Source organism: Chelonia mydas, chromosome 1, assembly GCF_015237465.2.
Source record: "Chelonia mydas isolate rCheMyd1 chromosome 1, rCheMyd1.pri.v2, whole genome shotgun sequence".
Lineage (NCBI taxonomy): Eukaryota > Metazoa > Chordata > Testudines > Cheloniidae > Chelonia > Chelonia mydas.
Genome location: NC_057849.1, coordinates 277,683,050 through 277,709,961, shown reverse-complemented (window position 1 = coordinate 277,709,961; position 26,912 = coordinate 277,683,050). Strand labels below are relative to the sequence as shown.

At 39.8% G+C, this 26,912-nt stretch overlaps 1 protein-coding gene across 10 annotated transcripts in view; it reads left to right on the top strand.

Moving 5' to 3' along the window:
* Positions 1-26,912, top strand: part of NAV3 (neuron navigator 3) — a 352,628-nt gene that overhangs the window by 195,966 nt on the left and 129,750 nt on the right. For all 10 annotated transcript variants that reach the window (XM_027819622.3, XM_007057255.4, XM_027819623.3 and 7 more), the window contains 3 exons: positions 4,738-4,846; positions 5,270-5,653; positions 10,621-10,740. In XM_027819622.3, the coding sequence (XP_027675423.2) occupies positions 4,738-4,846; positions 5,270-5,653; positions 10,621-10,740 (613 nt within the window). The remainder of the gene's footprint in view (positions 1-4,737; positions 4,847-5,269; positions 5,654-10,620; positions 10,741-26,912) is intronic.

The following is a 26,912-nucleotide window of genomic DNA, read 5'->3' as shown; positions in this document are numbered from 1 at the left end:
GGATCAAGACTCCATTATCATGTGCTTTGTACACACACAATAAAAAAAGATAGGCCCTACCCAACATATCTTATATTCTAAATATATGACAAGGGACAACAGGTAGAAACAAACAAACAAGGGAAAGGGAGAGGATAAAGTAACAGTGAATATTAAATATTGAAAATATTAGCAATAATGTTAAAATAACTACACACAAAAAAACACACCCAAATAAAAACATGGCAATTCTAAAATCCAAAGATTTTAGAATATGGAAATGAGTAGTTAAGGCAGATAAATATGCAGATATCCTCCGTCCCTCAGATAAATATACACATGTTAAGTATGGATATTGCACAGTCTAAGAACGGCCTTACCTCTGCCCCCTCACAGCTCTAAACCTTACCTCAGTGACCAGACAAGGAAATCCTCCTACACCATCCCATTATATATTATATACATTTCCAACATGGGCTACAAACCTTTACAAATGAACAAGATCCACAGTCCCAGTCTTCCCTCACACCATATCTTCCTTCTTACCGTCCAGTTACAGAACTGAGATTTGACCTTCCCCATCCCAATTTGCATTATATTCAAAATAACGTGCATATTATGTCTTATTTTCACAAACAATTACTCCCCGCACCATTTCCCCATCCACTGCTCCACATGATATAGAAATCCCAGTGTACTGCCTCCACCCACCATGTACAGACTAGATCAACTGTTCTCAAACTGTGGGTTCGGACCCCAAAGTGGGTCGCAACCCCATTTTAATGGGGTTGCCAAGGCTGGCGTTAGACTTGCTGGGGCCCAGGGCTGAAGCCAATGCCCAAGCCTCACCGCCTGGGGCAACTGGGCTCAGGTTACAGGCCGCCACATCCTGGGCTGAAGCCCTTGGGTTTCAGCTTTGCTTCCCCTCCCCGCCACACCCAGGGTGGCCGGGCTTGGGCAGGCTCAGGCTTCAGTCCCCCCTCCTGGGGTTGTGTATTCATTTTTGTTGTTAGAAGGGGGTTGCAGTGCAATGAAGTTTGAAAACCACTGGACTAGATGGGGTTTGAGAACCGCGGGACTAGACTGCCTTTTTTTTTTTTTCACCTTTACAATGCAAGTCATAGACCCAACCTTCCAAAAACATACTATACCACATTTAAGCAAATCCACAATACACATATAAGCCTGATTTCAGAAAGGTACTTAAATGGATGCCTACCTTCAAACACATGAATAGTCCCATTGATTTCACTGGGACTACTCATATGCTTAAAGTTAAGCACATGCTAAAGTGCTTTATTTAGTTGGGGCTTTTGGCATCAGACATAAGGCTGGGTTTACACACATTTTTTCCACTGCTCTAACTATTTCAGATGGGTGTGATTTTTACAGAAATAGTTATACTGGAATAACCCCTAGTGTGGATGCTGTTATACTGGTATAAAGGTGCCCATACCAGTATACTTTATTCCTCTTCATGTACATGAATAAGCTATAAGAATGTTTATACTTGTGTAACTGTGTCCATACTTGAAGTATTGTACCACTTTAACTATACTGGTATAATTAAGACAGAACAATTTTTGCCTGTCGACAAGCCCACAGAGTTCTCTGACTGGTACTATACTGCATTCACTTACCAAGGAGGAAAGGAGTTGTTTTATCTGGAAAATACATTGGTTTCAGTTGTAATGGTTTCAAAAATGTCTGAAGCATTTGTTGGATGGATGGATGGTAGGTAGGTAGGTAGGTACCAGGATGCAGAACTGAGTTAGAACATGAACCCAAAGGAATGTACCTCTAGCCAAAATTTCAAACTGGAGAAAAAAATTAGTGACCTGTAGCCCAAATTTCCTTTGCCTTTCCAGTAAATTGGGCTATTTTCAGATCAAAACAGTTTAGGGGTGGAGTTAAAATTATTATGGAACCTGATTGCAACCTTAACTAATGTGCAATAACTATCGGTTAATAACACACATATATATATTCAGCTTTTGCCATATGATACCTTACAGCTTCCACACTTATTTCCCATTCTAAGACACATTATTTTCATTCCTTAATACATAGGAAACTGTGGTATCATAGATACCACGGTGTGGTAACTGTTAGTGGATATTGACTTCTTAATTATGACTGCTGTATGCATGTATATCCACAGTCCAGTGAAACAAAGGTGATTCTGGTGGGTTGAGGGATGCAGGCAGAGGAAAATAGCATAGTAAATTCTACATTCTTTGGATGAATGGGAGGTATGTGGGCCTTTTTTTTTTTTTTTTAAATTTTTTTTAACTAAGAGGTCTTATTGGATCCTCAGCTGTTGTTAGAAGTTAAATAGCATTTGTGGCCAAACCATATTTTTTCTTCTGTGGTTCGCTAGCAGTTAGTGTCAATTCCAGCCTTAGGCTGTCCTCACTACCGTTTATTCATTCCTTCATCACCTCCACATTGATTATTCAATTAATTAAACCCCCTTCTTCCTATCTAGATTTCTGCTGACAAAATAATCTTTCTCTTTCATTGTTTCAGTCTGGTTGTGCACCTCTTTGAGTCTCTTTGCTGACTGCTCATTGCCTGGTGTGTATTGCCTTGAAACACCTACTTTAAGATCTCATAGCCCCTGTCTACATTATAGTTACATCTGGATGGAAAACAAAATTTCTGTTCCACTGAAAATTCCAACGTTTAAACATTAAAACATCAAAAAAAAAATCCTTCCAAATTGCAATGAAAAGTCAATTTTTGGAAATTCCTCATGGGACAGAAATTCAGAAAGTTTTCTCTTTGGAAGCATCAAAATGTTTCATTTTGGTTAACGTAAATTGTTGCATTTCAATAAAATTGAAACAGTGTAATATAATATTAAATATAGCATAATATAGTATCAACATTAATATTTTAATATAATATAAAAGTGAAAATAACGTTGTCACAATGAAACAAGAATGTCAAAAGGATTGTTTCTAAATTTTCCAGCGAAAATATTGGCAAATTTCACACCAACCCACAAAATATTTTAATTTTGATGAAACTCTCTTTTCCTGTGAAAAATTGTTCCTCCAAATTTTTTTTGGTGATCTCCAATAATGGACTTAGTTTTCTCTTGCCTTTCTCTCTGACTCTTCTGCTCTACCAGTGACAAAACCCTTTCCTCCCATCACTGATATTTCTATGCATTCTATGTTTAGATCTCACCTATAAATTTACCTACAGGACATGAGGGGAACAAAAGGTAGCAACAACACAAAAAAAGCCAGCAGTACGAAGAAGTGTACATGCCTTACTGAGTAAACATAAGATTATGTTGTTATCACCTTGTCCTTTCTCTCCCCTTGTGTTTCTGACCTTCTCTTTTGTGTCATGTTGAATTCAGATTCACAAGGTGTTCTCCTGACATCAGCAAATATGAGATCGAAGCCAAAGCAGTTGCTTAATATCACCAGAATCCTGAGATGGAATTACCAGGGAAATGCTGAACTTAGAGTTAAATAATACTTAACCTATTTTTAAAGGATTTTACAATTTCATCACTGATGATAACATTTTAGCATGCTGACTAAACTGGGGTTAATCAGGTGATGTATAAGGGCATAAAATGATCAGTCCTGGAGTCAGGGAGGAATAGTTTTCCCCATTTGTTCAGAATTGTACAAATTGCTAGAATTATGTCCACCCCCACCCACCACAAAGCATCACAAATGGGACACTGTCATAGGCAACATTCTGGGTGTGATAAACCACAAAATCTGTGATACTCTATGTTATTTAATACTATACTCTTCAAAAGAAAAGAAATGCAAATACAGGGTAGTTAAGTGATTATGTTAAAATAAACAAAAACTGCTAGATAAACCATTTTAAAAAATATATTAATTTCTGATTTTAATGTATATTAAATATTTGGTAATTTTTGTTATTATTATATTTTATATTTGATATTATTTGTTAGGCTTTTACATTCTTCCTGGGTAACACAGTATTTCACTATGTGCATTTTATCTTTGTGGGTTTATTTATTTTTTGTATAGCAAAAAATTGTGGGTTTGATGCAGGAACTTCTGGGTGAAACCGTGTGGCCTTTGTCATGCAGGAGGTCAGATTAGATGATCATTATGGTCTGTTCTGGACTTAAAATCTATAAATATATGAATTTTATTGGGACTTAGTGTTTTATGTCCACTCTGAGGGTTATGGGAAATAAGGCTCCAGCTCAGGAAAGCATCCCTACTGAGGAAGGGTGCTTAAGTATAGGCTTAACTTAAGTGCTTTCCTGAATAGTGATAGATTTTAAATGTGTGCTTAAATGTTTTCCTAAATCGGGGCCTTAGTCTCCACAATCCCCACAGGGACAAAACAAAAACGCTGTAAGTCTGAGTAACATTCATAATTTTTCAGCCTTATCGAGACCCCTCCACTAACTTGCTATTTTTAAAATGAGCTTTTAATCACCACAAAACTTATGCTTGCTGTGTGTGTGCGTGCAATATTATTGGCAGGATGGGTGTGTGCATGTTGTATGTGGGTGGATGGATGGACACATCTACAAATACACTCTGGGAGCTTGTGTATATTCAAATTTTAAATGATACGTATGATATGTATGTGTATACATATATAAATTATATCATATATATAGTTGTCTGCACACGTGCATACGTTAGTTTATATCTATATTTGTATACACACACACGCATACCATATGTGCACGTGACTGCACACCCACACAGAATTTATATTATTGTTTTTGTTTTCTTTCAGGGGAAGACCCAGAAACAAGAAGAATGCGAACAGTAAAGAATATAGCAGATCTGCGACAGAATTTGGAAGAAACTATGTCCAGCCTTAGAGGGACCCAGATTAGCCACAGGTACTATTTGTGCATGGACTCCTTACATTTTGGAGTGTGGAACAATGCTTGCAGTCAAGACCTGCAGGCTTACCATTAGAGGTTTGCAAGGGAAAATTAACAGTGCAGTTTGTGAAGATAATATTCAGATTCACACAGATAATATTTGTGTGTCTGGGGTTCTTGTCATAATAATTTGATGTAAGTGTTATGTTTACCCTTCTGTAAATAATATCTCAGGACTCATTTGGAAGCTTGTCTACAGTTTTAAATCTCTGATGTGTACAAATAAAAAAAAATCTTGTAGAGAAAAAAGTGTTGGGTTATTATATACCTGGTTTACATTTCTACGCACCACCTATCCGTGCCACTTTTGCTCATCTTTATTTCTCAGAAAGAGAGAGAGAGAGCACAATTAATTGACTTCTACGTTTTGTTTGGCAGCACATTGGAGACAACTTTTGACAGCACTGTGACAACCGAAGTGAATGGGAGAAGTATACCAAGCTTGACAAGCCGATCCACGCCTGTGACTTGGAGGCTTGGCCAGGCCAGTCCTCGCCTCCAGGCAGGAGATGCCCCATCCTTAGGTAGTGGTTACCCTCGCAGTAGTGCTGGTCGCTTCATACATACTGACCCCTCACGATTCATGTATACCACACCTCTTCGCCGAGCAGCTGTTTCTCGCCTCGGGAATATGTCACAGATTGACATGAATGAAAAAGGAAGCAGTGATCTGGACGTGTCCTCTGAAGTTGACGTTGGCGGTTACATGAGTGATGGAGACATTCTTGGGAAAAGCCTCAGAACAGATGACATCAATAGTGGGTAAGTGGCATTTTACCCAGCCAAAACCCTAATGCAGGACAGGGCAAATTGAAGTGGATTTTGTATAAAGAAATCTAACCTGGTAAATGTAGAATTGTGGACACTACATAATACTTAAACAAAATGGTAGTGCTGTTCTAACTATTGTTTGTCCCCTATTGAAGTCAATGAGAGTTCTGGTATTAGCTTCAGGGTGAGCAGGAGCAGGTTTTTAGAGGCATTAAGATAAAGTATTTATTGAGGTTTCCACAACTGTTTCGTAAAACCTGTTTTGTTCTATTGTGCCTTAGGGGCTTTTTCAGTATTTTTCTCACATTTTTTTTGGATGACATATTGTATTTTCAGATGGGGCTGATGAAAGGCAGTTGCTGACAGGCCTGACTTTTGCTGTTTGCATGTCAGATGCTGTCTGTTATAGTCTTGTGTAACTGGCCTTTACCTCAGTTCTTCAACTGTGCATATCATTTCTGACCTGTAGGAATATCCTTGGAGATAGGAATATGTCAGTCACTATTTTCTTCTGGTTAACCCAGGAGCAATGGATGACAATTATTTTCATTTCTGCATCCTATTTGTGTTTGTTCAGTTGATTTTCAGGGACTGATTTCAAGCGGATGGTGAGAGTAGACTACTGTAATTTTTGCATATAGAGATTCCATGTCCTGGCTCCACTTAAAAAGACCTTCTTAATGTTTTTTATTTTAAATACAAATGTGCTAGCGATGATATTCCAGGTTGATTTGTGGGTATCTCTGAGACTCTTGTCTTTGGGACTTCAGACAGGAGCCTTATACTCATTTGCCACTTAGGCATATTTGTATTAAGTAATTTAAACTCTAAGAATTTGCTTTGAGGGCTAGAAATTCCAATATATAATTTAAGACAAAAGGCCTCATTTTCAGTATTATCAATATTTGAATTACTCTTTGTTGCTTCCTAATGTACCAGATAGTGTATAGCAGGCAAAGCGCAATTTAAAGGGTGTCTTATGTACAGGGCACATTATAATATTCCAGGGTGCTTTTAGTGGACATCAGAGCTTCACAGTAATTCTGTCTGCTCAGACAACTGGAAACATGGGACACAGGAAATTATGGGACATAATTCACCAGTTTATACCTAGTAGATCAAATCCAGCCCATTAATCACAAGTGATTTAAAGATTGTTAACATCTGAAGGCTATTCAGTGGCTTAAGTGAAATTAGTTGTTGGTCTGAATCTAATTCTTAGGGGACATTTGACCATGTCACATCACACTTAGCTCAAATTGGGACTCTTGCTGACAATCTTATCAGAGATATCAAAGGTGGAATGGACATGAGACTGAGTTACTCGAACCCTAGAGATGGCCTCTGCAGGTCACAGTTGAGGCACTTTGATGGGGCAGGTTAGTGTCACAACCCATTCTGCAAGTGACTGTGGATGTGAAAATGTCTAGCTTAGTATATTGCCTGCCTGCCTTTCTGTGGTATGGGGAACTGTTTTCAATAACAACCGCAGCAATTCTACACACCAGCCTGTGGAAGACAAAGCATGATGGGGAGCTGATGTAACTGATCTCTGTACAAGTGTTAAAGAATGGATGATGGTGAAACAGGATGTATTATTCCAACAACTTATCCACATTATGGCATTGCTGGCCGTCTTATGTGAGGTTCCATGCCTCTGCCTGGATTTAAATAATGAGCTAAAAAGAAGAGGAAGAAGACAGCTCAGAATGATTTAGTGGTGCCTGCTGTATCAAAGTAGAAAGGAGTGTGTGAAATGCTGCACAGTGATATTTGAAGTTCCCTTTTCCATAAAGAAAAGTATGTTATACTTGTGCTTTGTTAAAAAAGAGAGGAGGAGCTTTTGCAATGCTTGATGTGAAATGTATTAATTAGCTTATCACATTAGAAAATGATGAAATCATTGTGTTGTGTGATTTTTCTTTACGTTGGTAGTAAGGATGACTCAATATACTGTGAGTAGTAACGTGGTCAGCTAACATACTGTAGGTACAGTAGATATTAAAATACACATTAATATGCTCTGAAAAGTCAAGATCCATTGAGGTATGTAAAGACTTATCTCTTTTCCCTCTCCCATTCTCACTTTAATTACTTTAAACACTTGGGGATAAGAATCCATCAGTAATTAGGAATTAGTGCGAGGAAGGCCTGCTTCACAAGTTAAGCCTCTCTACCATGGCCCTTATTTATATGAGGGGGACACCTTACAGACCGGGTTGTGTTCTAGCCACAGTTGTATTTAATGTGCAGTTCCACAACTACAGGATTTACTACATGATTCATCACCTGCTCCATAAATTTGCTCCAGAATCTAAGCTTTCATTAAAAAAAAACAAAAAAAAACCTAGCGTCTATGGTTGTGAGGGAAACCTTCCATGTGTGAATCAAACATAATCCAGCACAGTGCTATCTTCTGGAGTCTTCAGACAGACTGCCTGAAACCAAGGGGTTGCACATTTACAGTACTTTTCAGATTGGGAATGACTTCTTAACAAAGGGACATATGTTGTGGATGTTTTCACGTTTAATTAAAAAAAAATCAAACAACAACCCTCCTTCCCGCCCCCGGCGCATTTTAATATACTCAAAATTGCTGCAGAATTTAGAATTTAATTATAACATTCATAAACCAGTTGGAGAACACTTCAATCTCTCTGGTCACGCAATCAGAGACATGAAGGTCGCTATCTTACAACAAAAAAACTTCAAATCCAGAGTCCAGCGAGAAACTGCTGAATTGGAATTCATTTGCAAATTGGATACTATTAATTTAGGCTTAAATAGAGACTGGGAGTGGCTAAGTCATTATGCAAGATAGCCTATTTCCCCTTGTTTTTTCCTCCCCCCCCCCCCCCCAGACGTTCTGGTTAAACTTAGATTTATGCTGGAAGTGGCCCACCTTGATTGTCATGCACAGTGTGGGGAGAGTGGTCAGTTTGGATGAGCTATTGCCAGCAGGAGAGTGAGTTTGTGTGGGGGGGGGGGGTGAAAAAACCTGGATTTGTGCTGGAAATGGCCCACCTTGATTATCATGCACATTGTAGGGGGAGTGGTCACTTCGGATGAGCTATTACCAGCAGGAGAGTGAGTTTGTGTGTGTATGGGAGTGGGGGAGTGAGAAAACCTGGATTTGTGCTGGAAATGGCCCACTTTGATTTTCATGCAGGTTGTAAGGAGAGTGGTCACTTTGGATAGGCTATTACCAGCAGGAGAGTGAGTTTGTGTGTGTGGTTTTTGGAGGGGGGTGAGGGGGTGAGAGAACCTGGATTTCTGCAGGAAATGGCCCACCTTGATTATCATACACATTGTGAAGACAGTGGTCACTTTGGATGGGCTATTACCAGCAAGAGAGTGAGTTTGTCTGTGGGGGGGCGGAGGGTGAGAAAACCTGGATTTGTGCTGGAAATGGCCCAACTTGATGATCACTTTAGATAAGCTATTACCAGCAGGAGAGTGGGGTGGGAGGAGTATTGTTTCATGGTGTATGTGTATATAATGTCTTCTGCAATTTCCACAGTATGCATCCGATGAAGTGAGCTGTAGCTCACGAAAGCTCATGCTCAAATAAATTGGTTAGTCTCTAAGATGCCACAAGTCCTCCTTTTCTTTTTGCGAATACAGACTAACACGGCTGTTACTCTGAAACCTGCAGAATTTAGGTATCGCTTGCCAAAAAATACATAGGGGCTCACAAACTAAAGCCACAATCCTTGGCTGCACTGCAGCAGCTTGGCGCTGCAATATCTGTGCCAAGCTGCTCAAAAGTCAGCTTAGCTAGCCATGGCAGGATCTTTTTAGCATAGGCGGCTCCTTCAGTGGCATACAATTGGCATAGCCATTTCTGTGCCGCCTCTTCCTGGCTGCTGGCAAAGTGGCCATGTGCTCTGGTAATCCCAGGCTGCTGTATTAGCCCCATGAACCCAGTGGCAATTGGCTTAAATTAGAACAGCTCTCAGAGGGACTCGAAAGGGACTGAACCAATATACAACTGGCCTGATATTATTACTTGTTGAGTATCATACAGCTGCATGGTGCTATACAAAAGCAGCGTCTTCTCCAAAGATCTTACACTTAAGACAAGAACAACAGGATGAGACAACAACCCAGGAATGGGATGAGGAAAGGGGGAGCATGGGAGACAAGGCAATATGATAATAGGGTCTCTTGGGAGAGTAATGCATAGATCTTGAGGGTTACACAGGTTTGTGGTGGTGCTTAATTAAAGACCATAGAGCCCCTAAAGATATGACTGAGTTTTAGGTAGGAATCTCAGAAATTCTTGCTGCGGCTTACAGTTCAATCACCTTTAATTAGTCTTTAGTGGTTTACATTAAGCAGCACCACACTGGTTGCTGTAATTTTTAGCCTTATAAATTTCATTCAGTACAACATGAAGAAAGCAGTATGAAGCCACCACATGGAAAGATGACAGCATAAATGGTCAGATTTTTAAAAGCCAGCCTCCATTTTTCATGAGCACAATTAAGACTATTGGCATAGCTGACTATCTGATTGCACCAGAGTAAGGACTGTAAAGTCAGATTCGTAAGCTCTGTCTTCTGTTCGCCCTTTCTGATGGAAATGCTTGCTTTTATCAGGACTATGCTTTTTCTTAATTCTGGTGCTATTGCCTTCAGCCAGCATCGTAAAATGCAAGACAGATTCATGAAGGGACCTGGAAGATTTTAAGATTTAGCACAACTCTTTTTCCTGTGCTAAACACAAACAAGGCAAAAAATCCTAGAGAAATAACAAGAGTGGCGGCAGAGGCTAATCTCTTTGTGAGGGAGACAGTGCGATGAAAGGCGATACCCTGATAGTATTAATACAAAAGTACTATAAGGTGGGAAAATCTTTACTTTGAGCTCTGAATTCGACAGCCCATTAGCTGTAGAACAAAACATAATTGCCAGATGTTTCCATTTCCTACTGATTGGCCAGACATTTATTTTCAGGTACATGACAGATGGAGGACTCAACCTGTATACAAGAAGTCTGAACCGAATACCAGACCTAGCTGCCTCCCGAGACGTAATCCAAAGAGGGGTGCATGATGTGACAGTGGATGCTGACAGGTAACACCTTTTTTTCCTATAAAAACTATCGGAGCTTACAGACAAGGTCTGATCATCATTCAGACCTGCCAGCATTTCAAAGCTATTCCTGAGTAGCTGTGGATGACGGCAGGATTCATGGCTCATTGGGATCTTAGCCCTCAGGATTGAGAGGACCTAATGCCACAGTAAGTGGGGAAAAAAGTCTGCCTGGGAACAAGAGTCTGTCAAAAGGAAGAGAACATGGGGGAAGAATCCATTTTGTGAGGATGGGGGAAGAACGTCAAGGAGTCCAGAATGGGGGTGCAGTTTGGGGGTTAAACTCTCCGAAATAGGACATGATGATTTTTTATGGTAAGTCTTGTAAACAGGGATACATGGGAAAAACAAATAGAGTGAAAATGGTGCACAGAGCTGGCAAAGTGAAAAGCTAACACAGGGAAAAGGAGGAGAAGGGAAGGAGCAGAGCTGGGGGCAGGAAGCAATATATACAGGACTCATTTGTGCAAGATGGCCACCACCCTGCTTTTGGAGCAGCATAGTACCAAATGCTCCATGGAGAGCTCTAGTGTCAACTCTGCTCAGCTCTCCATCTACTTTGTACCCCCAGGGATGCTAGAAGAAAGCAGCCTCTGTGGATGCAGGGACTGAAATTATAACCAGCTTCTGTGCAGGTGTGCAAAAGGGAGAAGACTCCTTGCATCATCCTCTCATTGTGTACCTGTGCAAAATCCAGGCACAGTCCAGCCCAGCATGTATACCAGAGATTCACTTGTGCAAGCCTCGTTCAGAAGAGGATCTTATATCCCTTTTCCTTTAGCCAAAAAATATGTTTTTCAGAGATGGACTCAAGCCACCAAGTCTGGGTCTAAATTCATAACCCATCTTTTGCAGAGCTCAGAGTTGTGCAGAGCTTGGATTTTAGTCCAGACCATTCCAGAGACAAAATCCAGCTGCAGAGCTTGGCAGTGTTGAGAATTCAGGGTGTGGTTTTTGTCCATCTTTTAAAAATCAAGTTTCACTTTAGGGGAAACAAAGAGAGGGTTTTATCAGGGGGCGGGAAAGATTCACAAATTTGTACTGGTTTTGCAAACCCAGCAAATTAGCTGAAGCAGCTCCCATGACCTCCAACTCTATGAGGTCAATCCGTCCTTGGGATTTCTGATTATTTATAATTTCCTAAATTGTCTGAGGAAAACATGTTCATGATGCAAGGCTCGTACAGTCTGGATTAGTCAACGAATACATATAATGTACAAAAAGATGGTTTTAATCTGGAGGTGCGGTTACTTTTCTTTCAATGCTTTTCTTTTGTAAATGAATTACCATGGATAGACTTTGCCAAACAAGTTTGTTTTAAAGAGGAATCTAAGAAGAGAGGTTCATTTAGGGAAGGAAGGGAATTCCAAGCATTGAAGGAAATGCAAAGGAAAGAGTAGGAGAGGAATATATATAATTTGATTGGAGTTTTCTTAGGCAATAAGGGAGGGAGGAGGAGGAAATGAAAGATGAGATGTAGTCAGGATGGACTTGTGTGGAGCCTTGACTGTGAGGAGAAGCAGCTTAAATTTCATGTGTAAGAAAAAGTTTGGAAGATGGGAGAGACAGGATGAGTTTAGCATTAGGTATTCAAAATTGTTAGAGATGGGCCCACGCTGCAACATTCAGATACCAATTTCAAACCACCCAAAATTTCAGAAGTAATCTGACCCAGGTTTTTAGCTCAAATCCACTGCAGAGTGAGGGTCCAGATCATGCTAGCTTTCCAAGCTCTCGACTCCAGTCAGGGATTTTGGTTTGTGAACACCTCTAGAAATTGTGTTTCATAATATATGTGTGGATGTCTTCTATATACTATTTATGTACATAAATATTTTGCTAGTCTATATTATTCGGGGGGACTGGCTGCAGCTCCAGTTATTAAGGTTGCTAGACATTTCCCATTATAAGACCATTTTCAGTTTCTTATAATTACCTGTTTGCCAAATTTTAACCATTTGGACTGAACACAATTTTTTCCCCATGTTAAAAAAGTTATGGTGACCTTTTCTTTGAAAAGCCTTAGCCTCATTCAGTGCACAGCATCAGTCTGCTCTAGGGATGAATTGGGGTGTGTAGTAAAGGAGACAGTGTCTGTCAGACTCTTGCTTCATTTGTTCAAGAGGTTGGAAGGTGTCTAGTGAATGAGGCAGGGGTTTTCAGGGAGACAAAGGAATGTCTCATGGTCAAGGCACTTGAATGCTGCACTAGAGAACTGAATTCTATCCCCGCACTCCAGCAGAGTAGCTGTGAGCAAGTCACTTAAACCACACTTTTCACAGGTCACCACTCCTTGTGTGTTCTTCATTTTCTGGGTGCCGATTTGATACTCTGTGGTCTGATTTGCAAAAGTTCTCCGCACTCACAACTGAAGTCAATGGGAGATGTACTTTGGACATATAAAGAGCTGTATAATGCTAAATAACCTGAAAAAATGAGGTCCTGGCCATCTTAAATTGGGAATACAAAATTAGTGGAAACTTTTTACCTTACTCTCTCTGTGCCTCAGTTTGCCATCTGTAAAATGGGGATAATACCACCCTTTCGCCTCACAGATGTGAACATAAATTAACTTGTTTGTGAAACATTCAGATACTATAATGATTAGCACCATAGAAAAGCCCCTGGGGAAATTAATAATTCTGTCTTCAGGGCAGCGTTCGAATAGTGACCAATAAATAAGGCACAGAGCCAGACATTAAACAATAAGAAGAAAATAAAATATTGAATAGCTGATCACTAAGTTCCTCCTGAACACTAAATAAGGCAGGGGTTCTGTGGAAAAAATAGTCAGTGGTCATGTAATTAAAGGTTATATGATAATGCATATACAGATGGGGGCTGAATTAAGGTTGCCTGAGCAACCTTAATTTTGGCATTTCCTAACTTTGCAACTTTAATAATGGTCCTTCAAATTAGTTTTTTATATGTATTGTAAGTATATCCTATGCCACCATGCAGAATGAGAATATGATGTTCAAGTGCCAAAAACGGTTGTTTGTTTTTATGAGTTCTTGTGACCACAGAACTCATGTTTGCCAAAATGGAAGCTGATGCACAAGCGAGCTGTGTTTGATCATTCTAACGAAATGAAAATAAATTATTGTGCATTTCAACAATGTGCACTAGGTGGACTAAGCCTAGGTGGAAAAAACAATGCAAAGATTGGTGTGACCCTTGCTCTGACTGGTGGGATGGATTTCCATACTTTATCATAGTGAGTGTACTTACAGTTTGATTTTATCCTCAAGTAGTGTTGTGGATATTACTTTCATACCCTGAGGGAGAAAACGACTTTATATTAAGGTTTGACTTACCACTTACATGCTATACTTTCATGTGGGAGGCAGTGCTCACTCTAATTTTTCCCACCCAGGTGTGGAATGAATTTTGTTATGTGCACCAATATGGCGGTGAAGTGTGACACATCACCTTCATATCTATGCACATAACAAAATTCATGTGGTGGGGGTGGGGCCGAGGGGTTCAGATTGTGAGGAGGAGGCTCAGGGCTGGGGCAGAGGGTTGGGGTGCAGGGATGTGAGGGCTGCAGCTGGGGTTGTGGGCTCTAAGGTGGGTCCATGGATGAGGGGTTTGGGGTACAGGAGCGTGCTCAGGGGCTACGGCAGGGAGAGAGAACTCCCCTCAGCTCTCTTTCCCCACAGCAGCACCTGGGCTGGGGGGGGGAAAGGCTCCTCTTTGTGCCACAGCAGCTCTGGGGCTGGAGGATAGGCGCCCCTCCCACAGCTGCAGCAGGTCCCCCCTCGAGCACCTGTGTGGCACTGAATAGCTTCTACAGGGAACTTAGGTGGGAGGTCTATAGTCCTATATATCTGCCTTTTGAGGTTATGAAGGACATATATGTACTCCTTAAGAGAGAGTAAAGTACCAGTTGCCTTGCCATAATGCCTCTTTCATGACGTTACTGCATGATCTTTTTGCCCCTGCCTACCTAGTTGGAAAGCACTTCATTGGCAGCTATGTGCAGAGAGAAAATATCTTGACATTACTGCCGATAGATATTTTACATTAGCATGCATCCAGGAAGGGCTTTTTTCTATATTCTCTCCATTACTACAGCCAACAACTTTTGCTGAAAGTGCCTCCAAGTTCCTGATGGAAATTGCACTTGGGTTTTCCCTGACACCTTTAATTCCTTTGTATCCTTTATGACTTTTTGTATTCTTCAGTTGGCAGCACAGTGCTCTCCAGCCAGGTGGGCTAATGGTTTCTCTTGGGGAAAATGCTAGTTATGACAGATGCATGCACTGGGTCTGATTTTCCTCTCACATACATGGCTAAAAGAGGACTCACTGCAATGAAGTCAGTCTGGGTACAGTGGTGTAAGAAGAGGAGAAGCAGCCCTATGGTGTTAATGATTACTCAGTAAGCAACTACAGCTGGCCTCTGCCTCTTTCCCTGGGACTCTCAGACAGCCAACTAGTGGAAGAAGGTTCTCCCCTTCCCACCAACCCATGTGGAAACCTAGCACAAAAGAGTTCTTTCTAAATAACTTATAGGTTGTTCATAACATTATAACAAGTTTAAACACATGAACATCCAATATGTCTGTCAGAGTTCAAGAGTTGCTTACATAATGCTATATACACAAAGCTCTCAAAAGATTCATTATAGCAGATCATTTCACTGTATGATTCATGTCAGCTCAGAGAAATGGATGAAGAGACATTGGAAACAGCAGAATTTAAGATAGTCCCATGGTTCTTGTATTGTAGATTTTCTTACTTGGACACTTCTTATCTTTAAAGTCCCATTTGCATGGATCATTTGCTGTTGTCTTTCCTGAGGTGCAAGCAAAGTTCCAGCTTGAGCAGATGAATCTTTTGAAGTGGGTGTGCATTTGTGTGTAGCTGGTGGTCGTTTTGTGATTGAATTATATTTTTATTTATCATCTTGCCCTTCTACCCTGCACTCTTATTGTTGCCTTTTGGGATTCACTAGGAGAGCATCTGAGGTGCATTCTTAAAGTTTGAACCTTTTTGGAAGTAATATAAACTAAAGCAGGTTAGATGTAAGAAAACAGAATTAATTAATTCCCTGGAAAGTAGAAAAATAATTTAGAAGTGAGTGATAATGATTTGCAAGCCATTCTGTGTAGCCAGAAAATAAAAAGCCCGACTGTAGCCAAATCCAACCGTTTTATAAGTCAATCAAGTTGTTTCTACTTATCTCAGGACGGAATTTGGCTCACTCTATCAAAAAGCTATGACATTTTCCTTACTTTCACACTAATTAGCAGAAGTGGGTCACCCCATCTTTCTTCCTCCAACACTATCTTTAACTTTATCCTTTCTCAGTAATGTGCCAGACCTCAGGCCAAGCATTCCATTTAGTTACATTTTATCTCTGTGAATCTCTCCATAAATTAAGCCATGTGCTTGGGGTCACGTCCAAGAAGTTAAGTGGCTGGTTCTCCATGAATGTACCTCTTATGTGCCTTGGTCACTACCCAGCTCGAATGCATTTTTATTGCACTGTGCTTGACATGAACCCCTTTTCACATGGTTTCAGCATTCTTATGTTTAGAGCTTCCTTAAAACGCTTGTACCATCTGTTACTTGTGCAGAGGATTTGGCAGTCATTTTACGCTCAGCTCAGGCTGCCCTGTTGTTTATTCTCAGCCAAACCATAATCACCATAATACATTATTAATTATAATTATAATAAAATAAATCCAGATTTTGCCTGCAGTTTATTAACTAACTTCCTGCCTGGCTGACTATGAGTCTTTCCCAGTATTTGCTTGAGTAGATGAATGTTGAGTAAGAATATTGTATTTTCTTAAAAAAGAAGTTTGGGGGATTGAACTGTGAACCCAGTTTCACAACATACAGTTCTGTTAGGAGCAGAAAGGATTATGAATGATGACTTCAAATTTTAGTAGATGACATGGATCGTTTCCCCTACACACTTCATTTTCAAAAAGTCGGTCACTACATTGAAATCATTGATATTATTTGGAATTTTACTCATTGGACTGTTTGTCTACAGATAGGTGTTCGGTATACCATAAAAGTCATCTGCCTCTCAGGACACTCCTGCTTGCCATCTATATTTCAGTCCTGTAATCATTCTGTGCCTTCTTCCGTGAGTCCCTCTTGTTTAGTACTAATCTGATTAATGTACCACTCTTCTCTCATATTAACACTGTAACTGTTGCCTTTTCATTTAACCTCTTTCCTGCCTTTGATGGTTGTGATCTCTACAGCATTAATAAAAATAATCACACCAGGTCTGTGAAATAATAGGTAAATAAATCAGTGAATAAATGTTTGGTTTTTGCCCAATGCAACAGGCCTTACTCAGGCAAAACTGGGAACCCTACCAACTATGAGTCCGCTGCTCTTTGCATTACAGCTTGACATTCCTCTGCTGCATCTGCCTTCATCACAGAGTGCATCTGGCATTGGTACACTATGGCACACAACAAAAAAGGTCATTATATTAGTTTTGAAAACTGGCATGATTTACCGGATCATGTGACCTGTTTTCATAATTTTTCATGGCTGTGATTTTGTAGTACACTGTATAGCCTAAGGTCACAGTAACAGTGAAATAACCTCAGTACTTTTGCTGTTATTATCCTGATATCCCTGGAAAACATAATTAAAGAACCCATCTTCTGGTATAATTTAAATATAAAACTTTGTTTTTACTATTATTGCTTTCTTCATCAGTTTTAATCTTCCAAAATTTCTCTCAGCATCTGTTACTGTTAACCTCTTCTATCATTTGTGTTCATTATTTTCAAATCATCTTGCCTTTCCATAGTCCCTGTTGTAAATCTTTACTCATTTTAGCATATGTTGTTGCTATGCTACCAAAAAATAATACTCAGCTAGGAGTATCTTTTTCAATACATATTTTAGGGTTTTTTATAATATTTCTATAAACCAGCAGTGCTATGCTAAACTATATAAAATCTACACATGTTTTTATACAGCCCATGCTTGATAGATAAATCCTGTCAAATCAGTGCTGTTGATTTATTTTGACACCTTAAGTCATTAAGCGTACAAAGACACTGTGGATGAATATGTATTCTAAAAGATCATAAATTAATCTTGAAAGCTTGTCCCTTCCGCCAACAGAAGTTGGTCCTGTAAAACGTACCACCTACTTTGTCTCTCTCATATCCCAGGACCAACACAGCTACAACAACACCGTAAACATAAGTCAATAGTAAGTTTTATTTTAACATGATTTGTAAATATATATTAATTTAGAAAGGACATTTTACTTTGATTGACTATTACTGTGTCCTTGGTCATGTTTTCAAAAGCAAGAACCTGATCAATATGAATAAAATAAAGCAACCTTTGATCTAATTTTTGTGGGATTCTACTCTTTCTTTGGTTGCTTTAAATTTTTATACCAATCAACAGAAACACAAACCAAAATACTAAATATTTAATTTCAAATGTCTTATTAATATCAACAATATAAACAGTGCTGTTGTTATTCTGTCATAAGTATGTTAAACTGTCACAGACCTGCAATATAATGTCTGCTGACGTTAAGCTTACATAAGGAAATTACACTGAAAAGGAAAGAAAAGTAGATGGCAGATGTTTAGCTCAAAACAAGAATGAGCTGCAAGTGATTATTTATGGGAAATGAATAACAAATGAAGTTTTCTCTTTCTCTGTTTTTGTTAAATAGTAACAGAAAGAGATAATATCAGTTAATTAGCTGGTTCAGATTTGTGAAAGTGACATATATGGAAGTAAAAACAACACGGAGTCCTTGTGGCGCCTTAGAGACTAACAAATTTATTTGGGCATAAGCTTTTGTGGGCTAAAAGCCACTTCATCAGATGCATGGAGTGCAAAATACAGTAAGCAGAATATATATTATAGCACATGAAAAGATGGGAGTTGCCTTACCAAGTGGGGGGGTCAGTGCTAATGAGCCAGTTCAATTAAGGGGGAAGTGGCCTATTCTCAACAGTTGACAAGAAGGGGTAATTCACTTGGTAAGGCAACTCCCATCTTTTCATGTGCTATGATATATATTCTGCTTACTGTACTTTTCACTCCATGCATCTGATGAAGTGGGTTTTAGCCCATGAAAGCTTATGCCCAAATAAATTTTTTAGTCTCTAAGGTGCCACAAGGACTCCTCGTTATTTTGCTGATACAGACTAACACGGCTACCACTCTAAAACCTGTCACCATATATGGAAGTAACTTTTTAGTCTTCTGCAAGGAATGGAAGTGAATTGGTTTTCATATGATGCTAAATGGGCTAAACCATTTAACTTATTTTAGGATCATTAAGATGAGAGGCATCCATTTGCAGCTGATCCATTGTACGTTCTGTTTAATCTACCCTTAGAGAGTGGGTGGTATGGACATATTTACTAGTGTCATATGCATTCTATTTGCATTCTTCATTTCTGCTTAACTCAATGTTTATTTTAAATAGTTATAAATTATTTGCAGTGAGGCTGGATTTCATTATATTTTAACAAAGTGCAAATATTTCCTTTCAGGAAGAATGTAGATGGGATTGTTTTGAGTGTAGCCTACTATTTCTAAGGAGGATATCAGTATGCATGATGAAGACTCTCTCAGACATGCAGAGTGCTTGAATACACCTTCAGTAGCAGCATCTTTCTGGTCCGCTACTGTAACTAATTACTAAGGGGAAAAGAATGATATACTGTCTGTCTTTAATTAGAAGAATGAGATGGGAGCAAGCTTTTGACTGCTCACAAGAACACTCCAGGTTTAATTATATAAAGATTTAATTTGATTCTCTTTGGTGTGGTATGCATTTGATTCCAGAAGCCAGGGAATACACTATATTCTGTAAACTGACTTGGTTTCACTGATGACTTGGGGAGCTGGCCTTCTCTGGTGATTGTCTTCTGCTGTTGCGCCACTAACAAAGACCTATACTGGAGAGCATACCCTGTAATAAGTAGAATTGAGATTACAGCTCTGAAAGATTACAAAAATGATCTATTTTAGACAATTACTTCATTAGCCCCTTGTAAAAATTGTGTGTCTCTTTGTGTTGGGAGCTTTTCAGGGTTTACTATATGGGATACAATAATATCTGCCCAAAGAATGGATCACCAACCTACTCTTTGCTCTACTTTGCCTTAGGTATTGATAATCCTCAGAGATACCTGCTTCCTCCTAGGGAAAAATATTCGATTATTAAAACAAAATGCCTTGCTCTCCTGCCTTAAAAACGATATGTTTAAGAACTGCTTATGTACTGATTGACTGCTTACTAAACTTAAATAAACATATGCATGCTTGGCAGGCAAGGAGAACACCATTGCATGACTCTTGAAATTAACCTCTTCAAAGGAAGTAGGCTTATTCAAAACACTGAAAATCTCTTTCGTGGATTTTTTGGCTAGAAATCAGTGTCTTGGAACATTTTGCATTTGGCAGCTTAAGTAGAATTCACAAATGATGTAAAACTAAGGGCCAGATCTTGGCCCATCCTGCAACACCCATGTAGGGGGGAGGTAAAAATGGACATAAGGCTCCCTTGTGCCAACTAGCTATGTTGTACTGCACCTCTGCCACCTCTCCAGGTGCATGAGGGGTGGGTGGGGCTAGGAAATGATGGAGCCCTAGTAATGCCCCTCCAAGACACTGGGTCAGGACATTGGAGGATGTGCACTGCTCTGAGCATAGGGCTGTCCCTGTTGGAGCAGGGGTAGAACTGAAAGGCAGGTTGTGACTCTTTTAGCTGTGTCCACACAGCACACCACTGGAGTTGTCATGTAACATACATGTAGCTACACACCACAGTGCAAAGCAGGCAGCATCCACATTGTGGTGTGTAGCTATAGGTGCCAATGAAAGGCTCTGGCAGAAGGGAGGCAGAGGGGAAAGGCTTCAGCAGCTCCCTGCTGCCAGAATCTCTCCCTGCTTCCAGAGCCTTTCCCTGCTGCTGGAGCTTTTCAGTGCAGTGGGGAGGCAGTGGATGCTACGCTGCTAAAAATAGCAATGTAGTTGGAGAGGCATGGCTTGGGCAAGTAGAGAGCAATGTAGGGTATGTACATATCCATACCCTTCAGGCATGTCTTTATTCTATTTGCCATGGTCCAGACTGCTATTTATACCCACGCTAGGGCACTAAATGAGTATGTGCACTACACCCTGCCAAAAGCAGTGTGCAGTGTAGACAAACGTACACTTTGAGTTGCAATTCGCTTCATGGGCTACTTTTGGGACATGGCAGTAAGATGCTATTCCATACATGGAGCCGGTAGGAAAATTACAATATGTCCCTAATGTATATTTTCAAAATGAACTTTGGATTGGCAGTTATGATGCAAAGCAAATTATGCAAATTATGATGGAATTTTACTTGTCCACTATATATTAGAAGTAAAAATGATTCCCAGGATCCAGGCTGAGAAATTATCATGCAGTATTTGTAACTAGGTGAAAGTGAAAAGAATTAACACGTCAACAAGGCTGAACAGGTTATGGAACATGAAAGCCTTTACATTTTCAGAATAAGAAAAGGCTATTCAGCCCAGGAAGTTTGGTACAGTCATTGTCCAAGTTGACAGACCATGAAGCTGTGATTTGGGAAGGATACATCATAGAGAGTAGCCACCAGTCAATGTACAGAACATCACTCACTGTGTAATACTCTCTGTAGAATACTAATGTGTTCACCTCTTTCTTTGAAAGGTTTCTTTCCATGCAATTCTACCACATTCTACTTTTCAAATCTAAATTGTGTCACTTCTGAGTCTCTCTTGATCAAGAAAGGAAAAGATGATCCTTTTTCATAAAGGAGGTTCTGGAGACTTGCTGCCCTCATTTTGGATCCCCTGTGGTGACTTCTCCTAACAGACAAATATTTGGTACATCAGTATGCTTGGAGTTTGTTTTCGTTTGAAGTTACAGCATTAATCTCATCTGTATCTAATTGTTAAAATATTAAGCCTTCAAAGATTTCCTTGCCATATGTAAACAAAACATTGTCATAACAATTTAAGCAGGATCAGATGTGCAAAATTAATAACGGAACCCGCAATGCATTTTACAAAATCTTTTGTACCAAAGGATACAATTAATTCATAATTCAAACCTGCTAAGTGCATCAAATCATTTAAAAGAATAAACTTTCTTTGTATCAAATTTAAAAAAAAACACACTTTTCCCTAATTTAAACTCTCCTAAAAGAATAAGGTGTTAAAAGGTTGCCAGTGTGTTTTGGCTGTGAGGTTTAACTTTCTTAGTTATTTGCTTGGGAGAAATTATGGTCCAGAAATATTTCAGATTGAAGCACAGAACAGAAAAGGGTGGATGCTGAGTGGGTAAACTCATGAAAGCAAAAATTGCTTCATTCAATTTTAAAAGAGTTTGTAGCTTTGAAAAGAAATGCATTGCCTTGGGAACAACAATAATTGACAGTATAGGTATTTCTCATTCCTCAAAGTGCTTAATTTGGAAATAAATCTTAGCAATATACTTTAGAGGATTGGGGCTTTTTGCTTAACATATCTGTGATAAAGTGCTTGGAAGTAACAGGTGAGCCAGCACTCTGATCACTCGGACATTAAGTAGATCCCCCAGAGAGGTCTGAGGGAGGAACCGAATGTAATTATCTAACCAGGTTAGGCATGCTAAGGGATTAATTAGCCCATCTGCTGAGGACTGATAAAAAGGCACAGGAAGAAAGTACAAGGAGAGGAGCAGGGCTGACTGAGCCTAAGTTTAGAGAAATCTGAAGGAAGGGAGATCTCTTCCCCTCTCAGGCCCTTGGGGAAGGGGTGATGGTATAAGTGACACTGTAAATCATTGATACTCAGATCTCAGTGGTTCAGGAGCCAAATTAGAGATCAACATTACCTAAAAGAGCCACAGGAGTGTAAATTCATTCTTTCATTTAATACATATATATATACACACACACATTATATATATGTATACATTACACCCATGTGATATGTGAGAATTATATATAATTCTCACAGCAAAAATGACTAACCAAGTATTCTATAATTGGCGAATATAGTAAAAGCATCCTGATTGGTTAATATCTTAGATAGGTTAATAATTAAATCACATAATATTTTAATATCAAGTGCTGTAAAGAGCCACAGGAGACACATTAAAGAGCCACTTGTGGCTCCCAAGCCTCAGTCTGAGTATCACTGCTGTAAGTATTGCTGTATGGAACTGTAAAGGTGTTAACCGAAGATCTGTAATAAACTGCACAGTGTGGATATCTAATCAGTGGAGTCTGAACTGTGTCTGAACTGAATCAGAAGGCAGGAGCAGAGCATGCCCAATTAAAATATCCTACAATTTTAAATCAGACACTAGTATATTACCTTATCCAAAAATAAATGAAATTAAATAAATCGAATAAAATTGAACAAATTGCTGGGGAAAGGAACTGAACAAGAAATCACATGATGAAAAACATTACTAGGTCATTTAGTGCATATTCCTATTGGTCAGTTTAGTCTCAAGTGTTTGGGACTTTCACCACTCTCTTTCCCCCCCACCCAGATACAAGCGGGGAAGGGACTGTCCACAGGTGGATCTGTGCAGGAGTGCAGATGACTACCTTCATGGCACCACTCACTCACCTCCTCAGAACCTTCTGGAGCTTGCTGTGCATAAGTCCAGAACTGGAACTGTGGGAGAAAGTGGATTTGGGTGGACTGGGGACAGGGGTGGGTAAACCAATGGCAGGCCTGTAAGAGACACTGGCTCCCTCTGGTTCCCACAGAAGTTTCCAGGAAATGATGATAAAGCCAGGGCTATTTTATATTTTCTGTGACACCTTTCTGAAGAGTTCCATGGGCATCCTCAGGAAAATCCTCAGGGAAGGGATCTGTTGGGAGCCTACATATAAATGACACTGGCCTCCTCTGGATCCTGCAGTGAGGGAGAGATAAACCTACAAGATACAGTGGCTTTCCCAGACAGACACCAGGCATGTCCTATGTGGGAGTTGCCTTGACCTAGGCAGAGACTCAGCAAAGAGTACATTAATGTAGGAAGGACCAGACATGCTTTAGTGGCCTTCCATTTGGGAAGTCTAAGTAAGAGAGGGATGAAGACCAGGTCTTCTCCTCCCCATTACTTCCCCAGTTGGCTACATTCTTCTTGGCTAGGGGCCAGGGAGGCAGACCAGCTAGCACTGAGCCCAGGCAGAAATAAAGGTCCAGAGCAAGATGCAGTCAGGTTGGGAAGCAGGGGATGATAAATCCCTGGGTCTCCATGACTTTGCCCCTCACTCATCTTTCTTCTGTAACTGAGTGGTTCGCAGTAGAGGAGGGTGTTTTTTTTTTGTTTTTGGCACAGACATTTACACCTTCAGTGGAATGGTGTCCATACAGCTGAATTTTGTGAGAATTGGTTTCCCTGGGAAGAGGCAGTTCACATCCAGAAAGAAGCCCCCCTCTGTGACAAAAAGGGCTACTGCAATCCTTGGATGTATATTCAAGGGAGTAGTGAGCAGGTGTAGAGAGCTGATTTACCTTTGCATATGGCATTAGTAAAACCGATAGTGGAATGTTTTTTTTTATGGTTCTGATGTCCACATTTTCAAAAGGATACTCGAAAAATGGAGAAGGTACAGAAAAGAGCCACAAAAAGTATTCAAGGGGCTGGAAAAAATGCCTTACAGTGAAAGATTTAAAGAGTTCAATCTGTTTAGTTAGTCAAGAAGAAGACTAAGATGACTTGATTACAGTGTTTAAGTACCTTCACAGCAAAAAAATACTGGATACAAACAAGCTCCCTAATCTAGCAGAGAATGGCATAACAAGAGACCAATGGCTAGAAGTTGAAGCCAAACACATTCAAATCACTAATCAGGCACAACATTTTAATAATGAGGGTGATTAACCTTTGAAACAAACTGCCAAGTTAAGTGGTGGATTCTCCATCTCTTGATAGCTTCAGATCATGCCTTTCTGGAGGATATGCTTTGTCAAATACAAGTTATTAGGCTCAATACAGGGTTAACTGGGTGAAATGCAATGGCTTGTGAAATACAGGAGGTCAACCTAGATAATCTAATGGCCTCCTCTATTAATTTCTACAAGGACATTGCCAGAGAATCTAAAGCAATGCATGAATTTGTTTTTTAATAGTCTTCCTCTGGGAAGCTGTGAGACATCCCAAATATAGATATCACAGTCCCTCTGTGAATAAAATTAGTTGGCCTAACAGAGGAAACTTTCATTCCCTAAAAGATCATTTTGACAGAAAGTTTGGGAGAGATCACAGACTATTTTGGTGAGTTTGGTGATACCCTTCTGCTCCAAGGCATTATCTTTTGGACTTTGGCTCTGGATTCAGATTCTCTAAAGGATGACAATAGATGAAGGTCTTGGCCAAATTCCGGTAACCTCACAGGGAGGAGAACCACTGGTAAAAATCCTGGCACCAAAAGTTCCAGAATACGCAGAGGTTCAATGCCCCTCTTTTTAAAGTTGAGGAAACAAGCTTTTCAGGGCCTCTATGTTGAAAATGTACTGCTGGATCCAAGGAGTTCTTCCTTTTCTTGGAATTATTCAGATACTCCTTTTACAAGAATATATTCCAGTGGACTATTTGCAGGTACTGAGTCAGACAATTCTAGGCTCACTCAAAGGTAGAGGCCCACACCCTCAACTGAAGGGGAGGAATCATTGGACCCAGGCTGCAACTGAATATATATTCCAGGGGAGCTACTGGGCAAAAGGCTCAAGGAAAAGACAAAAGCCAGCAAAAGCCGCCAAGCTGCCTGAGGAGAATTTTTGCTGGTAGGCAAGCAATTCTCTCCCCCTCATCTTAGGGAAATGACAGTTATCCAAGACGTTAAAATGGAAAGGATGTGATACAGCTCCATTTTTACCCAGAATTCACATGAGTAGAGGTGCTAGGAAAAGATTATATTGTCTTAGGTTGAGTTTGGTTAGCGTGTATCAGATATGTTGTTTTTCATTAATTTTAGACACTGTTGAGAGCAACTTAAAGTGTTCTATAAACTGTTCCAATTATAAATTGCAGAAAAAGGTCAAATATGCTTCTAATTGGTTTATTGTCCCAGTCTGGAATGTGGTTGCTCTTAGCTAGTCATTAGTTTTGTTTATATTTAAACTTAATCATATCTATTTATTTATGCTTATAATTTTTATTGGAGTGCTTCATGCAGCTTCATGTGCTATATAGTACCTTGGGGCATGGTTGGTATTGTAATCCTTGTTGATTGCATTATTGTTATTGATAACTGACATCCTGGAAATAAGATGTTACCATTGGCTAGATGATAGTGTTGATCTTATTACTCACCTTGCTTTTGTGTCTTGTGTAAAAACATTAAGGCCACAAACACAGTAACCGAGAATGTAGGCAAATTCTGATTTAAAAAAAAAAATCAAACCCATTTTTTAAAGAAAAGGCGAGTTTTTTTTTTTTTTAAGTACTACTGTTTGTTTAAATTCCAGCTGTGCAGGGCTTCATTGCTATGAAGTCTCTTACCTACTTGTAATTGCAATGAATTGTCATCACATTTTAAGAAGGCTTCAAAAGAGAGTTCAGTGGAGGTGGAAGGAAACTCTCCACTGACATAAAACTTGAGCTAACTCCTGCACCAGCCACCCCATCACCCAACCCTATATCCTAGGTAGGAGTGTGTTGTATCTACTCTGTACTTCACTGACCTTCATCTGGTGTAAGGTCCCATGAGTATACTAATGCGTGCCATGGCCAGGACTGGTGCTGAGTAGCATGCAGAATCAGGGAACTATAACCACCACCTCCCTGACAGACACTCCCTTACATTCCCCATGGTGCACAGTATGGGAAAATCTGCCCTGTAATGCAGTGCTATATAAGTGCTAAATATCAATACTATGGTGACTGCAGGCACACCACAACCATGGAAAAAAAACAGCTTCATGAAGTAGCATTTTCCTACCAACCCTCTCTCCCCTCCTGAAAAATCAATGACTCCTGGCAAGTCTTCCTAAAAACAACAAAAAACTCTAGGCCTGACTTTCATCGCCCCGATCGCAAACCACTGTGCATTAATGTGACTGAACAGTGCAATCCTTGACTTTATAAATAAAGAGAATAACCATATATCCTTGTTTCAGCATTTCTACTTTACGTTGTTCTTCTCCAACTGTTTTACACCACTCT